Genomic DNA, 16,021 nt, shown 5'->3' on the forward strand with positions numbered 1-16,021 from the left:
ACCCCCAAGATCCAGGCAACCATAAGGCGAGGCCATCTCTTCACTTCATCCCTGCCGGCATCTGGTAATCCTGGGTTAGCAGACATGTTGGGTTAAGAAAGTTGGGTAGGAGAGCTGAGCATGTGCCAGATGCCAGTCTAGGTACCTACAGTTTCCCTCCCCCACACCCCAGGTCTATGCACTTGCTGAGCCCTCAGAGCTTGGGGCTTGCTTTGTCAGACCTGTACTGAGTCCTCCACATGGAAGAGCCTGGGAAAGGTTAGGCTCACGACCTTTCTTTCCCCAGGGCGCAGAGCGCAGGAGGCACCTTCTCACCGACCCCGGCACTTCTCCCGGGCGCCGAGGCTCAGGCGCGCGCTTCTCCTCTCAGAGTCTGGCACGGAGCTGCAATGGGCGACCGTCTGCTGAACGAGTGAGCGAGCGCCCGAGCCGGCACTAGGAAACGGCAGCTGGGCGGCGCTGCTAGCGCGCCGCTGCCCCTGGCCGAGTTCTGTTCCGAAGCGCAGCGGGTCAGAGGTGTAGCCCATCCCGCGCCGCCGAAGGTGCGAGCGGGTGGAAAAAGAGCTGCAGCCCGTCCTCCGGGTGCACGATGGGTACGGTCTGCATGGCGGGGAAGGCAGGCGTGGCCAGTTCCCAGCGCGCCGTGCGCACCAGCTCCACCGCCAGCAGCTGGAGCACAGCCTGTGCCAGCTCCTGGCCGAGACAGCTGCGCGCTCCGCCGCCGAAGGGGATGTAATGGAAGCGGCCCGAGGCGCCCCGCGCATCCTCCCCCGCCGCGCCGAAGCGCTCGGGGTCGAAGCCCTCGGGCGGGCTGCGGTACACCGCGGCCGTCTCGTGCGTGTCCCGGATGCTATACATCACGCTCCAGCCCTTGGGGATCTGGTAACCCTGCAGGGAAGTGAGGGGACCCGCCTGAATACGAGGCGCTTGGAATCGAGTTCTGAATCGACCCTCCACCCCAGGTCTGCAGGAACCGATGTCTAACCCCGAAGCTAGGAGAACGCTCTGCGTTCCAATGTCAGCTCCTTCTCCCGTGAGCTGTGTGGCCTTAGGCTGGATACTCAGTCTCTCTGAGCCTGTTTCTTATTTGATAAAATAAGAACAAAAATGCCCTTTTTGTTGTTTGGAGACTAGAGCAACAGTCTGACATATATATCAATGATCACTAAATGTTATCTGTTGTTTATGTTTCAGTGTTTGGTCTTTGTTTTTTTTTCTTGGGACATTAGATCCAGAGAACTAAGTTCTACTTTCGCACCTTCTCTCTGCCTGGGCGGGAACAACACAAATGACAGGGACCCTCATTCCTCTATGGTCAGCTCAATTAGAAAGCTCTTCTTTGCATTGAACTGAAAACTCTCTAACACCGCCCCCCACCACCACCATCCATTAACTGTACCATAATATTCAGGTCTGGTGGCCACACTTCAAGAAGATGCAAATGCGAATTAAACCCAGGCATCTTTAAAATGTTGGAAGGCAGCCTTCATGCTTCCTCTACCCACCTTCAGCTTTTTCAACTATTCTACTTTTTGATGTGTCTTCCAACCTCCCCCCCATCCCATCCTACCCTATCCTCCACTATTCTCCTTCCTTCCACTATCCTCCTTCCCTAGCCTAAACAAGAGCTCTTCCTCACTCACTTTCCCTCTTTCACCTCTCTAGGCCTCATTTTTCCCATCTGTAAACTGGAGGATGGCTTCCCCTCTACTCCCCCTGGTGGAACTGTGCTCCCCTTCCTGTTTCCCTTAGACTGTAGAATGAAGTTTGAATTTCAAGATGCAGCATCCAAGACACTTCTAAACACCTCACTAATCCACCCACCTCTGCCTGGGTGGTCGGTCCCCTCTCTGCTGGTGTGCTGTCCCCATCCTAACACTTGACTGCTCCATGTCAGATGTCAGCACCCAAAATGTTTTGGTGTTATTCCAGACTAACTAATGACCACCATCTTCCTCACACCAGTTTGGGATGAAGTTATCCTCTTGACCTCCATTCTCTCCACAAAGAACTCCTCCCCTGCAGAATCCCAGTAGCTACAGTGCAATGGACCCCTGGTATGCAATGCCCCACAGATGTTCAGGGACTGTTTAAAGTAAGGCTCAAGGAAGGAGGTACCCAATCCAATCTCTGTCTGCAGGGACAACCATTCAGGCAAACACCCTGGGTTTGGAAAACTAGGCTCCACTCTGATGCTGCCACTGTGCCTTGCAGCCCTGGCACCACCTGACTGACAGAGCTCAAAGGGACCAAGACTACTTTCAGAAAACAAACTGAGGCCCAGAGTGAAGAAGGAATTGCCCAAAGTCCCAGAGAGATGGAACCAGGCATGGGTTTCTTGAGCTTGTGAGACAGTAGGGAAGTGGGTATGGGACACAGTGGGGAGGAGGGGCTCTCCTTGTTCCCCCACCCACACTCATTGGCTAAGGGGGGGGGGCCGTACTGCGCGGAGAAAAGTATGTTTTTCTTCTAAAACTGCGTCCTAGGGACGCCTGGATGGCTCAGTCGATTAAACGTCTGGCTTCGGCTCAGGGTCCTCGGATCCAGTCCCCCCTCAGACTCCCTGCTTCGTGGGTTGCCTGGCTGTCTCTCTCTCAAATAAATAAATAAAATATTGAAAAAAAAAAACCTCGGTTCTAATTGAGGGGACTGATCCTTGCCACGGAAGAAAACCTGTTCCTCGCCTTGGCTCGCCAGGTGTGGATTCCAACCGTGCATCCATCCGGGAAGTGGGACCTGGCTCCGCTAATTTTCTGGGCGGAAAGCGGAGGCTCGGGGCGGAGGCGAGGGCGGGGGGCGGGGGGGGCGGGGAGAGGCGACCTCACGGGCCCAATCCCTCCGGCCCCGCCCCGCGACAGGTGGCGGGGGGCGGGGCAGGCGAGCGCACTTACGTCGAGCTCGAAGGTGCGCAGCGCCGTGCGGTAGCCCCCGGACACCGGCGGCAGGAGGCGCAGCACCTCCTTGACCACGCAGTCGAGGTAGCGCAGGCGGCCCAGCGCCGCGAGGCTGAGGTCGGGCTCGCAGCCGCAGTCTGGCCAGGGCCCCGCACCGCCCCCCGCGGCCCCCGGCGCGCAGCCGCACGCGCGCCCCAGTCCCTGCGCCGCCAGCTCCTGCCGGATCTTGGCGACCGCCGCCGGGTGCTGCAGTAGCAGCAGGACGAGGGACGTGCTGGCACTGGCCGTGGTGAGGAAGGCGGCGAAGAGGAGCTCCACGGCCGTCTCCTGCAAGACAGCCGGGACGGCGCTGAGTCTGTGGCAGCGGGCCCTGGCCGCAAGGCCTCCCGCCCGGCCCCGTGGCTGGGGAGCAAAGCGCCCAAATCTACCGTTGCGCAAAAGCCAGAGGGCGGCTCTGTGCGCGGGCCGGGAGTCCATGGAATCCCAAGCGTGCCGTTTCAGAAAGCCACATACAGCAATGACCAAAACCAGGATCTATCCCCTTGCTTTGAAACGGCTCCCAGAGACAGCGCTAGGAATTTATTCTGTGTGCTGTTCTTAGGGTTTTAAGTGTATTAAGTCCTTTGATTCTGTGACACACAATTACTGCCTTCGTTTTACAGGGGTGGAAACTGAGGCTCTGAGAGGTGTTCAGGGTAGTCCCAAGCACTGGGGCTCGGGAGTCCCGTGCTCTTAACCACCCAGTGGTGCTGACTGCATCCCCTGCTGGGCGTTGTGACAGTGAACTGGGGTTGGAGGTGGGAGGGCGGAGGAAAGCCTCTGCAGCAGGAGTAGGGCCTCCGTCGGAGCAGAGAAGGCATCGTGGCTTCCTCCTCCTGCTTAGTGGAGTGGCCCAGTGAGTATTAAACCTCTTCCAGGTCTGCACTGTCCAAGAAGGACAGAGAAGGGGCCTGGTGGCTTCATCCTCCAAGCCCCAGCCTCACCCTCACTGCCTCCCTCTGTCTTGCCAGCTCCTGGCGGCCCGCACAGTTTGTGTTCATGCATTGATTTGTCTGATCATAGAATGAATGTGTACCCCCGCCCTCCTGCACCTCAAGGGCAAGGGCTGTGTTTTGCTCTCTGCTATATCCTCAGTCCCAGCATAGAGCCTGATGCCAGGAAGACACATCATAACGTCTCTAGAATGAATGACCTGGTCCAAGGCTAACCGCCTGCCCTGAACATGGGAGGCCCAACATCCTTCCTGGTTAGGCCTAATCTGACTGGCCTGCCCCTGAGGCCCAGACCAGAACTAAAGATGCCTGATTTGGGGGGGTGCAGTCATCTGCCCACCAGCCCTATCAAGCACTCTCTTTTCACAGGGGAGGGCTCTCCCAGGACTCATGAGCCCACTTGCTCATCTACTTCTAACCACCTGAATACCTCCAGATCTCATGACTCAGGAATCAGAATCAAGATTATTAGCCCCATACTCAAAGAAGAAACTTAAGGCTGAACCCTACCCTTCATGGCTCTTGAAAAATGGGAAATTAAGGCCCAGAGAAAGGCTGGGAGTTCTTTTGGAAGGGTTGGGGTGTTCCCATTTCTAACTTTCCCCTGCACCCCCAACCTCTCTGCTCTTTTCTGCATTCTCCAACAGCTCTTAGGGGCCTTACTTCCACTTACTTCCACTGCCTGTGCTCTACACATACCTGGAAAGGGGCTCTAATTCTCAGGGGAGACCTCCTGTTGGCAAAACAGGTTAAAGGTGCCAGGTGACAAGGTGGCTCATGGAAGGAGAATGTCGATTTTGGGAAGAAGAGGGAGCTTCAAGGAGGATGTGTAGTTTGACCCTGAACCCTAGGGTTTGTAGAGAAAAGGAATGGAGAGGCCTTCATATGGGGTGGTGGTGGGGGGGTGGAGCAGCCGAGGCAAAGGTGTGAAGTGACAGAGAAGGGGGTGGGGAAAGCAGAGCTGTTTATGGCCAGAACCTGGAAGCAAGGGCCACTCCTACAAAGGTGGATGGTGACTGGCCCAAGGCCACAGAGCTAGTGGCTATGGCTGAGCCACGACTGGAACCCATGGCTCCTCTTTCCCCCTCTCCTGAGGAGTGCCTATGGCCAAATAGGACCCCAAGGAGGGCAGAATGCAGCATGTGTATGGGGACCTGCTAGGAATGAGAAAGAAGTAGAACCTTCCCACTGCCTACCTTGAGCTCCTGCACTGAGAGCTCATGGCCCAGCTCCCTAGTGCTGTGGATAATCATGTCGAGGGCATCACCCGGCTCTGCAACCTTGTCTTCATGAAGCTTCTCTGCAATTGCCTCCTCCAGGTACCGATGCAGCTGGTCTCGTGCCCGGATGCCCTGATGCATGGGGAGAGAAGGGAGGTAGGGCAGGAAGGCTGAGGGGGCCAGACCTGTACACCTACCCCGCCACATCCTCCTGGGGCTCTTCTGGCTTTGCTGAGATCCAGGTGTTAAGCTTCTCAACTTAGCTCCATGCCTGGCACGTAGTAGAGGCTCAGTGAATGCCCAAGAAGTTATCCACGATCTCTACACATAATTCTCTCTTGATTATCACATTTCAACCTTTGAGGCAAGGCAAAGAGTTACTGTCATCCTGAGAGGAGGATGCTGAGGGGTCAAGCAATTGCCCAGAGTCACAAACCTCTCAGTCCCCAGGCCTGGCACAGAGCCTAGTCAGGTGGAGGCAGCCCATTGCCCTTTCCCTGCACTAGACTCAAGCAGGGGCAGTGGGCACCAGAGTAGAGAGGAAGGGACATCTTGATGCATCCAGCAAAGCTCTGGCTTGGAGAACACTACTGGATGTTCTAAGCATTACCCTCTTTAAGCTGATAGCCAGGGGGTGGGGATTCGGGGAGCAAGCATAGCAAAAGCATCTGAGCCCTTGGGTTTTGAGAGCATAGGAGATCTGGTTGAAATCCTGCCTCTGCCCCTACTAACTGTGTGATCTTGGGGAAGTCACTTAATCTCTCTGAGCTTCAGTTTCTTCACCAATAAAAGAAGAAGAAGAACACTTTGCAGGTTGAGAGGATTAAATCAGAAAATATATTCAAGGCGATCAGCCTAAGGCATGCCCCTTTGTACATAACTATTATTTTTATTCAGGCGAGGAAAACCCAGGCATCGGTGCAGTGAGAAGCCTCAGCTCACGGACAACGAAAAGGCGAACGCAGCCTCCTAGTTGCTCTCGGTCAAGCGCAGCCGGTCCCGTCGCTCGGAAGTCTGAGGAAGCGGCGGTTCTTTGCTGGGGAAGCTAACGCGCCCCGAGCCGCGGACGCGGAGCGGAACCCACTCCTCTCCAACCCAGTCCAGGCCTGAGGAAGGTCGCGGCGCTCGCTCGTGCGCCCATCAGTGGCGCAGCCATCCGGGCTTCCAGAGACGCGCGGGGGGCCAGGCCAAGGGGCGCCGCGCGGCTTGCAGCTGGGCTGATGGCTGGGCGGCCGCCACCGGGACTCAGGGTCGGAAGCCAGCGGCCGGCGGGTCCCACCGCGAGTGAGGACAGAGGTCAGCCCCGCCGCCGCCGCCACGCCGCACCACCTCCCCACCCAGGCCCCTGCCTCGGTCCCGCCGGGGCGGTGACGCAGAGGGCGAGCCGAGGGAGCCCCCGCTGGGATCCCCGAGAGGAAGGTCTGAGGCCAGAACGCCAGTACCTTACGCAGGCCGCTGAAGGGGACGTCCAGGGGCAGCGAGAAGAGGTTCTCTACGAACTGCTCGAAGGTCCGGGCCAGCTCCGCACACTGCGCCTCGTCCAGCCGTAGCCCCAGCAGGATGCGCGCAGCCATGCGGAAGGTGAGCGCCTTGGCGGCCTGGTAGACGGCGACCGGCCGGCGGGCCGCGCACCAGGAGCGCACCTCGCGCCGCAGCGCCCCTTGCAGGCGGGGCACCAAGCGCTGCAGAGCTGCACGGCTGAACACACGTGCCAGGACCTGTGGGGGGCCCGCGGCATGAGCGCTGGCCGCGCGCGGTCCCTTCGGCTTCCTCTGCTCAGCGATTCCAGGGGAGCCAGAAGGCCGATTTCGGTCCCTTTCTCCTCTTCCAAGCGGCCAGGACCTAAATGCGTTGGCTTCTGCTCCCGCCCGCCCGCCCGCCATTCCCTCTAGCTCTCTGATGTGTACAGTCCCTCCCATCCACCCAGGCTCCAGATGCCACCTCCTCCAGGAAGCCGTCTCTGGCCCCTCTCTGAGTCTGGTTTTCCACCACTCCGGTATCAGAATCACATAGACAAGATCGGAGATGAAAGGCCCCTTGAGTCCCAGTCCTGACTTTATAAACCAAAGCGGGGAAAGGTAAGAGACTGGCTCAAAGCCACCACTGGTTAGCCTGGGGTCCCTGCCAGCTTCAAAGTGTGCCCCTAAAACCTAGCCCAGGCTGGCCCACAGCAGGTTCCCCGGGAACCGCATGCCTGACGTCCCGACGGCCCCTTCTTTGGTCTTGGCTCACCTTGCGCCGCCGCCGGTGCGGCTCGCCAACGGCGCCGAGCAGCGTGTGCGAGCCCAGTAGGATGTGAGCGCTCTGCGGCCACTGGCTGCGCACCAGGCGGTGCTCGCCCAGCAGGATGGTGCGCACGTTCTCGGCGCCGCTCACGCGGATCACCGGCCGGCCCAGCAGGTGCGTCTTGAACACTGTCCCATAGCGCTCCCGGCGGGAGCTGTGGAAGCGGGAGCCCTGCGAGCGAGGCGGAGCGAGGCTGGAGCCGCAGGGCCTCGGCCGGGGGTCGGCCCAGGCCGCCCCACCGCCCCTCGCTAGCAGCTCCCCGCTCCGGGCGGGCGCCTCACTCTTTACAAAACCGAATGTCAGATGGGCCCCGTGACTACCCAATGGAAATGTAGATGGCACTGGTCTGTTCCCATTGGTGAGGTGAGGAGACTGAGGCTCAGAACGGGGACCTGGGCGCCCGAGGCCTCGCGGCTGGGAAGTGCCCCGATTCCTTATTCCGCGCTTGCAGGGTAGAGGGCGACGTTCCTAGAACCCCTCCGTTCACCCCGGCGTTGTGTCGGGTGAACTCCGGCGACATACGGTCCCTTCAAGGGAGCGACCGAGCAAAGGCGAGGCCTGTGCATACTCTCTGGGGCCCGGGCGACAGGACGAGGCCGGCTGGGAACCCTGGGAGCGCTGCGAGTGAGGAGGTCCGCGGGGAGCCCGGGAGGACGGGGCCGTGTGCGGGTGCGAGCTACTCACCTGAACTAACCAGTGCAGCGTTTCGCCGAAGAAGGGCCAGCCCATGGAGCCCCTGGGCAGGGGCAGGGCGGAGGCCCGGTCCCGGCTCAGCGTCCAGCGGAGCGTCCAGAGCTGCTGCGCCAGGCTGAGCAGCAGGCCCGCGCCCAGGAGAGCGGCGCCCGCCGCCCCCAGCGCCCACAGGCAGCTGGGCCCCCAGGGGAACATGGCGAGCCGCGCGGGGGCCGCGGGGGCCGCGAGCGCCGGGCGCTGCCAGCCCCGGGGCTCACCTGTTGGTCCGGAAAGGGCCCGGGGCTCGCGGGCCCAAACCGAGATCTAAAGCCCCGGAAAAGGACTTCGCGCTAGGGGCCGAGCGGTGGTAGAGGGCGGCTGCGCCCGCAGCCCTCGGGGAACGTGCCTTCCTCTAGCCCGACGGCTTCTGCGCCCAAACGCCAGCCCTCGCCACCGCGGTCGCCGGCATCCGCGGTACCGCCCACCGCCTCCCGGGTCGGCGCCCCCGAGACGGAGCGGAGGAGAGCAGGGAGAGGAGCCGCTCTCCGGGGCCCGACGTGCGCTGCCAGCGCCGGGCCGGCGCGCCCGCCCCACCTCCCTCTCGCCCCGGCCCACCCGGGCACATTTATACAGATATTGGCTCCCTCCCTGCGGACCCGTCCCGATTCAGACGACGTGACGCGCCCATGCATATTTAAAGCGCTCGGAGCGGAGTAGTGATTGGAGGCGGTGGGCAGCGGCGGGCTCGCCCACGGGCTAGTGGGGAGTGGCAGCCGCGAGGCGCGCGGGCCGGGCTGGGGGCCGCGCCCCGCGCAGGTCCTCGGGCGGGGCCTGCAGTTTCGCGCCAGAAGTTCCCGGCTGTGCGCCCCCGGCGGACCCGGGCCCGGCGGCGTCCCCAGCCCGAGGCGGGGTGCCCATCCTCTCTGGGCACGCGAACCTTGACGGGCTTGAGGTGGGGGTGGGGGGTCCCCTGGGCTGTTTCAGTTTCCAGGGAAACTGAGGTCTCCGATGGCGGCCTTGCGTGGCAAGCACATGCGAGGGGTACCCGGGGCCGAGATTCTCCGACATCCCCATCCCCGCCGCACCCGCGTCTGATCTACCGCTTCAGGCCCCCTGCGAAAGTTGGTTGTGTCATTGCTGCCCGAAGCTTCGCGGAGACCCGTAGTGCCGCCAGCAGCGGGTATCTCCCGGCGCCTTTCCGCTCTCCAGGGCCGATTCACCGTCCCCTCCCACTCGCAAGGCCCCTCCGCGCCACCCCGTTCGGTCTCCCAAGATGCTTCTCCGTCTGTGTCCGGTCCGAGCGCTCCAGATCTCCAGGGCATCGGCGTCCCGGTCCCTACAGGGCAGCCCGAGAGTAGGCGGGGAGTGGCAGGGGTGTTCCATGTATTATGAAAGAAGGTGAATCTCACACCACCATGGCTAGGAACCCACCGGGGGCTGCTTCAAGCAGCACAACAGCGGAGTGTCTCCGGATCTGGGGACGCCTCAACCCAAGCCAGGGAGACGCCCTGGGTGCCCTGCGGGGCTGGGGAAGGCACGCGAGGGACTCCACATTCCAGTCTTCAAAAGACCTAGCTGTTCACCACTCCTCTTCCAACTTCCAGATTTTACTGTGCCGAAGAATTGCCATGTTTTCCATGTAGTATTTTTTTAAATGTGAAGTACTTGAAAGATTGAGATGGTGAAGAGAATAAATGCATCTATCTTTGTTTTGGTGACACTCCCTATTCCAATAACCAGGGAATAAAAGTCTTTCTAAAGGAAGCAGTTGTTTTCAATAAGGAACCTCCGGATAAATTCAACAGCAGTGCATTTTCTACAACTTGCTCAACCTTTTTAATGTTTCTTCACAAAATCAAGAAATGTACATATAATTCTTTACACTTATTTTACAGAGTCAAGTGTAAGTTTCTTACAGGAATAAATCCTGAAAATGCAAAAGGAATATTTAGCATAAATACAATGAAAAGAAAGTTGGGATCAGACTGGTATTTCCATTTGGACCACGGTAATCTACACAGAAGAAAATGTACATTCATTTTAGATTTTCCAGAGTTCATTTCGTTTGGCTTGTTTCCATACAAAGGATAGGTACTGACATCTGCTATCTGAATAAAGTAACATGACCCCTGTAGAAACTTCTGTGTGTACAAACATATCTACCCTAGCACAAGCAGCACCTGAAGTGGTTTACCTCACTTCATTCCTTTCCTCTTTTAACTTGAACCAAACCAAACCAAATAAATCCTAGAATGGGGTCAGCTACAAATAATATGGTTAGAAATATTAACTCTGCTAACCAGAAACAACACTGCAGTTTTAGAAAATCCAAACACCTTTTTATTTTTTTCATATTCAGAACCATTAAATTAAACCACCCAAGCAGAACAAATAATTCACATTCTTACTGAGTTAAATCAAGTTTGATTTGATTCAGGGATCTTTAAAGATTTGCATATTTTCCTCTCAGAATCTGCAATATTGGAAAATTTAGTCTACTTAAATCATATTGAAATGAAAATAAAAATTAAGCCACAAAATGACAGTGAAATACTCCCATATCAGACATGATGGCATTTCAAAACTGGATAGTGATGAAAAAAAAAAAAAAAACAACAACAGAAAAGACATTCAAGTCTAAATAGAAAAAAATACTTATATGTAGAGGCATATAAGGTTTTTCTAATGTGTTTAAAATCAGTTTCATACACAAGTTTGACCTAATTTATATATTACATTTTGCCTTTTTTCCCTAAATGTGAAAAAATTAATGTCACACTTTCCATATATAAAATAGTATCCAGTTATTTAAAAATCCATACAAATGATATTTTTGTTTCTTGTTTCATCTCTCATCAGTGTCTTTTTTTCTACTGCATTCTTAAATGCTGCAAACAAATTAAACTATCATGACCCGTGCTTTTTAGAGATCAATGTTGAATCACAGATTTGGTGTCGCGGAGTGCAATCCAAGTCTATGTATGCTGGGACATCCCATTCACCAAACTTCTCAGCTGTTTCACGACTGTCTCTATCAACTTCTGCTTGTCTCGATCATTCTTCCTGAACTGAGCAAATATATTGTTCTTTTTGCTAGTATCCTTCATCCTAGGAATATATGTGAATGAAGAGGCTTGGTAAAAGGAAATTAAAACTATGCTGTCACAAGTAAAATATCTTGGCATGCTCTGAATTATCTCATACTAATTCTTATGCTTGAAAAATATACTTCAAAGAAAGTGGAGACTAATAAAAATACAGAGAAAGTAATTACACAAAAAATTAGTAGCTTTATTTTATGCTCTATATCAAGTGGGGTTTTTTTTTTTTTTTAAAGATTCTTTATTGATTTATTCATGAGACACACAGAGAGAGAGGCAGAGAGACACAGGCAGAGGAAGAAGCAGGCTCCATGCTGGGAGCCAGACCTGGGACTTGATCCCAGGTCTCCAGGATCACACCCTGGGCCAAAGGCAGCGCTAAACCACTGAGCCACCCAGGCTGTCCCTCAAGTGGGGTTTCTGCATTAGTATGTAAGTCTAAAGTATGTTAAGCTTTCTAATATAATATTTTCTAGTATCATCCCACTAAGTATGCTAAAATACATACCCTCTATGGACTCTGCAAATCACATTCATAGCAAAACAAGGTGAAGGAAAAATAACATTAGAAAATCTAAAGCAGCATTTTCTTTTTTTGTGGCCTCAGTAGTGTTTCATGGCATGGTAAAATAAATTTACATTTGTTTTATTTTATTTTATTTATTTATTTTTAAAGATTTTATTTATTTATTCATGAGACACACAGAGAGATAGAGATAGAGATACAGATAGAGATGATAAAGAGAGAGAGAGAGAGAGAGAGAGAGAGATAGGCAGAGACACAGGCAGAGGGTGAAGCAGGCTCCATGCAGGGAGCCTGAAGTGGGACTTGATCCTGGTACTCCAGGATCACATCCCGGGCCAAAGGCAGGTGTTAAACCACTGAGCCACCCAGGGATCCCCAATTTACATTTATTTTAAACAGTTCCTTTTGTCCTCTCAAATCAAATACATGATAGATATTTTAAAATGTGGGAAAATAATAAACACTTTTAATTCAAAAATTGAAAATTTTAATAGTGATACCTGAAATGAAATATGATTATAGTGAAAGGAAAACCTGCCACATCATGAGAGGGAAAAGTAACACCTAAACTTCTTTTTAATTGGACAAGATGCGTCAAAATTTTGTTCATATCAATATAAACAGCAATCTCATAAAACCACACTGACACTACACCAGGAAAGAGAAAGGGTTATGTTTTGGTCATTAAAAGGACTGAGCTTTTAAGCTCCATTTAGACATTTCTCTTTTGTTGAAAATCTCTAGTTGTTCAATCATCACTAAATCACAAAATGCTAAAATGTTATGTATGCAAAGAAGTCTTCAGGATATACTCACTTCTCCAAAAGAGTAAGAGCTGTATTTGGATTCACCCGAAGGTACTTAGAAGCTGGCTGTCCATAATCAGCTAGATAAGTAGACCAATCCCAAACCATAAACAGGTCAAGGAGCTGAGGAAGATAGGGCAAAAAACGTTAAACCAACTTTTGACTACCTATCATAGCTAATACATACAGTATATGCCATTCTTGGTCCACTCTAATATGACCTGCTTCTTAAATGAAACAAAATAAGGAATCCATTTTTAAAATTTTATTATTAACCATACTTTATAGCCAAAACAGCATATACTATATTTTTACTTTTGAAATTACTGAAATTGTCAAGGGTCGCTTTTCTAATACAATACTTGATTGCATTCTCAAACGATTGTAAAATAATGAAAACACTATTAATAGAATTATATTAACACTTGTACTGATGTATATAGATTTAATCTTCATACATTATTCAGTTCATACTTCCATTTAATTAATAAGGGCTGGTGCTACTGCCTGTTTGAAGAATTTCAAAGAACTTAAATTGAACCTTTTTTCGTAGAGGTTAAGTATGTTTACCTTTCAAAGAAGCCGTTTGTACCTAGACTTTTCCCAAAGTAATTTAAAACAAAAGCTCAGATAATCTCAATTAAGTGCATTAAACAACCTCTGCTGGATTCTCCCTGGTGATAGATCTTCAGTAGTATTATGAAATGAGGGCTTCAGGACTCAGCCTGTTAACTCTAGGCAATCATTTTGTATAAACAAACAACAACAAAAAGAAGCCCTCTTGTATTCCGTAGTGTTTTAAAATTGACTATTTGCTTTATAATCTCCAGTTAGAATTGTTGTCAAATATGGAAGTAATCTTTTAAAAGCAATGCCATGCCTAAACCAAAGCACCAAACTCCTTATCCAACTTTAAAACCCTAATCTCCTTTAAGCCATTTAAAACCAACTTCCTATCCCCATTTGAATTGTTTCAGAAAGCTAAATACTTTACTTACTACCTTCCTTCAGTTTTTAAATTCTTCTTTCTTCTTGTTTTAACTCACTTTGTAAGTAAGGAGTGTACTGGTTTTGCTTTCAATTGAAGGACACATTTGTATTTACTCATAGAATATGTGAACCAATCTGTGGACTCTGGGAGGGACAAAACTTCAGGGGTGATTAAAACCTAAGGAAAGGTTACAAGAAACTACCTCTTTTTTAGGAAGGTAATGGATTGCCTGACTTTTTTCCCCATCCAATATTAACAGAGCTATTAATAGAGCCGTTCCTGTAAAAGGGTGAAAATTCCATGATAAAAATATTAACTACTAATATTAAAAGCCCCTCTATTTTCTTTTGGACAACAGTCTAGGCTATATCAAAAGTTAAGATCTTGGTAAAGAAACTACACTGAAACAGCGCTAAAAGAATATACTGTCTGAAAAAGAAAAGTTATTTGAAGTTTAAGTTTATTTAATTTTTGACTGTTGCTTGGCGACAAGCAACTTTCACAAGGAGGGAAAAGCTAACTTTCACACACACTGATGGCTAAAATGAAAACCGGCATAACATCTCTGGAATGTGATTTTATAATACATGTTTAAGAACACAAGAAAAATGGCCATTCCCTTGGATTTAGTAATCTTACTTCTAGGAATTGAGCTTCAGGAAATAATAATAAAGGTAGAGAAAAATGATACTAATCTCAAAAACATTAATTGTGTTATCAAAAAACTGAAGGGGGGAAAAAAACAAAAACCCTGAAAACATGCCAAATCTCATTATTGAGAAAATGGTAAAATAGTGAGGTATATCTATTTGTAAGGTGAATATCATGTACTTATTAGAACTGATGTGTATACAAAATTTTAAGTATCTTAGTAAGATGTTTCTGATAAACGTTCCTACTAAAATTACATAAACACTCATCAAAAAACACTGGAGGAAAATTTTCGAGAATGTTAAGAATGGCTCTTATTTGTGTGGTGGGATTATGGGTAACTGTTACTGTCTTCTTCGTTTTCATAATATTCCACAAAGGTCACATTAACTCTGGAATTAGAAACAAGGGTTATATATTTGTATATTAAAATAATTTCAATAATAAATACTTCTCACACAGTTGTTAACAAAAGCCTAATTTTGAAGGATTCTTCTTTTAGGTGTTAAGTATAACACACAAGTATATTTGCACAAGTATGTGTGGGCAAGCGCACAGTCAGCAGAAAGTAACCACTTAATACACTGGCTGTAATCTCCCTTTCTTTCCAAAGGCATTAGCAACATGACCTTTGGGATTTGGAAGAGGAAGAGGCCTTAAAATAAGTCTCTTTTTTCTCTTTGGCTGATCTACCCCCAGGTGGGAAAGGAGGAGTCCATTTAATGAATTTAAAACTTATACCAACTCTAACAGTGAATACAGAACTGGTTCTTCTACATAACAGCACAAAAACAGATTCACTTAAAGAAATACTATGCTTACAATTTTCACATATGGTCAGATACTCATATGCAAATCTCTTATTACTAGAAATTACAGGAACCCTAAACTTTAACCTGCCTGTTTACATGTAGACAGGTCTAATCTACATGTTTTTAAATGTACATTAATACTTTATAGAAATACACATTGTGCATCATTAACTTGTAGATATCAATGGAAACCTGCATAAGGTTGCACATTAATGGTTAAGGAATGCATTGCCAATGTGGATTAAAGGCCAACAATCTAGGTAAGATTCATTTATTCATTCAACAAATATTGACTGCCCACCTATAATATACTAGCTACTGTGCCAGACCAGAGATACAGTACTGAGACAAATAGTCACTGTCCTTCAAGAGTCTCCATTTTAACTGGGAAAAGTGGGAAAGCAAGCAGTTAAGTAATATTTTGATTTTTAACATGAAATTATACACTTGATCTTAGCCAAAAGGCTGAGAAGCGATTAACATGAAATTATAAAGGAAAAAAACATTCACACAAAATCCTAGTAATTTAAACTACAGTAACACACGAAGCTACATCTATTTAATTTTCATTTTTTTAGTTTCAAGGTTTTTTGTTGTTGTTGTTGTTGTTGTTGTTGTCTTTAAAGATTTTTATTTATTTATTGATGAGAGACACAGAGAGAGGCAGAGGGAGAAGCAGGCTCCATGCAGGGAGCCCGATGTGGGACTCCAGGATCACGACCCAAGCCAAAGGCAGACACCCAGCCGTGAAGCCACTCAGACGTCCCTAGTTTCAAGGTTTTATTTAAATTCCAGCTAGTTAACATACAGGGAAGCTACAGTCAATTTAATATTTAGAAGCTGCTGATTTCTGTAGGAGCCAGTGACTGCTTGCTCATCCTTCTCAGCCCACGAATCCAGTGGTTGTAGACTCCAGCGCCATTTCTGTGTCTGTGCCCCAGAGGACTCATGGATACAGATGCAGAGGAAATATTGAGCCATAAAACACACTGCTCTCCTATTCTGATTTCTCATTTCCATGTGTGTAAGGATTCTTCAAATGCAGAATACAGCATTTAATAATAGAAACA

At 50.2% G+C, this 16,021-nt stretch overlaps 2 protein-coding genes across 6 annotated transcripts in view; both read right to left on the reverse strand.

Moving 5' to 3' along the window:
- Positions 1–510: 510 nt before the first annotated feature.
- Positions 511–8,280, reverse strand: LOC121480179 (cytochrome P450 26C1). Its single transcript, XM_041736525.1, has 6 exons — positions 8,077–8,280; positions 7,339–7,563; positions 6,549–6,824; positions 5,083–5,238; positions 2,892–3,221; positions 511–888 (listed from the first exon to the last, which is right to left on the reverse strand). The coding sequence occupies exons 1-6, from the start codon at positions 8,278–8,280 to the stop codon at positions 511–513; spliced, it is 1,569 nt and encodes a 522-aa protein (XP_041592459.1).
- Positions 8,281–9,881: 1,601 nt separating this feature from the next.
- EXOC6 (exocyst complex component 6) overlaps positions 9,882–16,021 on the reverse strand; it is a 221,024-nt gene continuing 214,884 nt past the window's right edge. For all 5 annotated transcript variants that reach the window (XM_041743259.1, XM_041743260.1, XM_041743261.1 and 2 more), the window contains 2 exons: positions 12,508–12,620; positions 9,882–11,172 (listed from right to left, as the gene is read on the reverse strand). In XM_041743259.1, the coding sequence (XP_041599193.1) occupies positions 11,040–11,172; positions 12,508–12,620 (246 nt within the window). In that variant the 3' untranslated portion in view covers positions 9,882–11,039. The remainder of the gene's footprint in view (positions 11,173–12,507; positions 12,621–16,021) is intronic.

The sequence above is a fragment of the Vulpes lagopus genome, chromosome 2 (genome assembly GCF_018345385.1).
Source record: "Vulpes lagopus strain Blue_001 chromosome 2, ASM1834538v1, whole genome shotgun sequence".
Classification (NCBI taxonomy): Eukaryota; Metazoa; Chordata; class Mammalia; order Carnivora; family Canidae; genus Vulpes; species Vulpes lagopus.

Coding starts and splice junctions, on each gene's coding strand:
- LOC121480179 (XM_041736525.1), bottom strand. CDS start 8,280: ATGTTCCCCTGGGGGCCCAGCTGCCTGTGGGCGCTGGGGGCGGCGGGC. Junction 7,564..8,076: donor CGCTGCACTGGTTAGTTCAG/GTGAGTAGCTCG, acceptor CCTCGCTCGCAG/GGCTCCCGCTTCCACAGCTC. Junction 889..2,891: donor TGCGCACCTTCGAGCTCGAC/GTAAGTGCGCTC, acceptor ACTTCCCTGCAG/GGTTACCAGATCCCCAAGGG.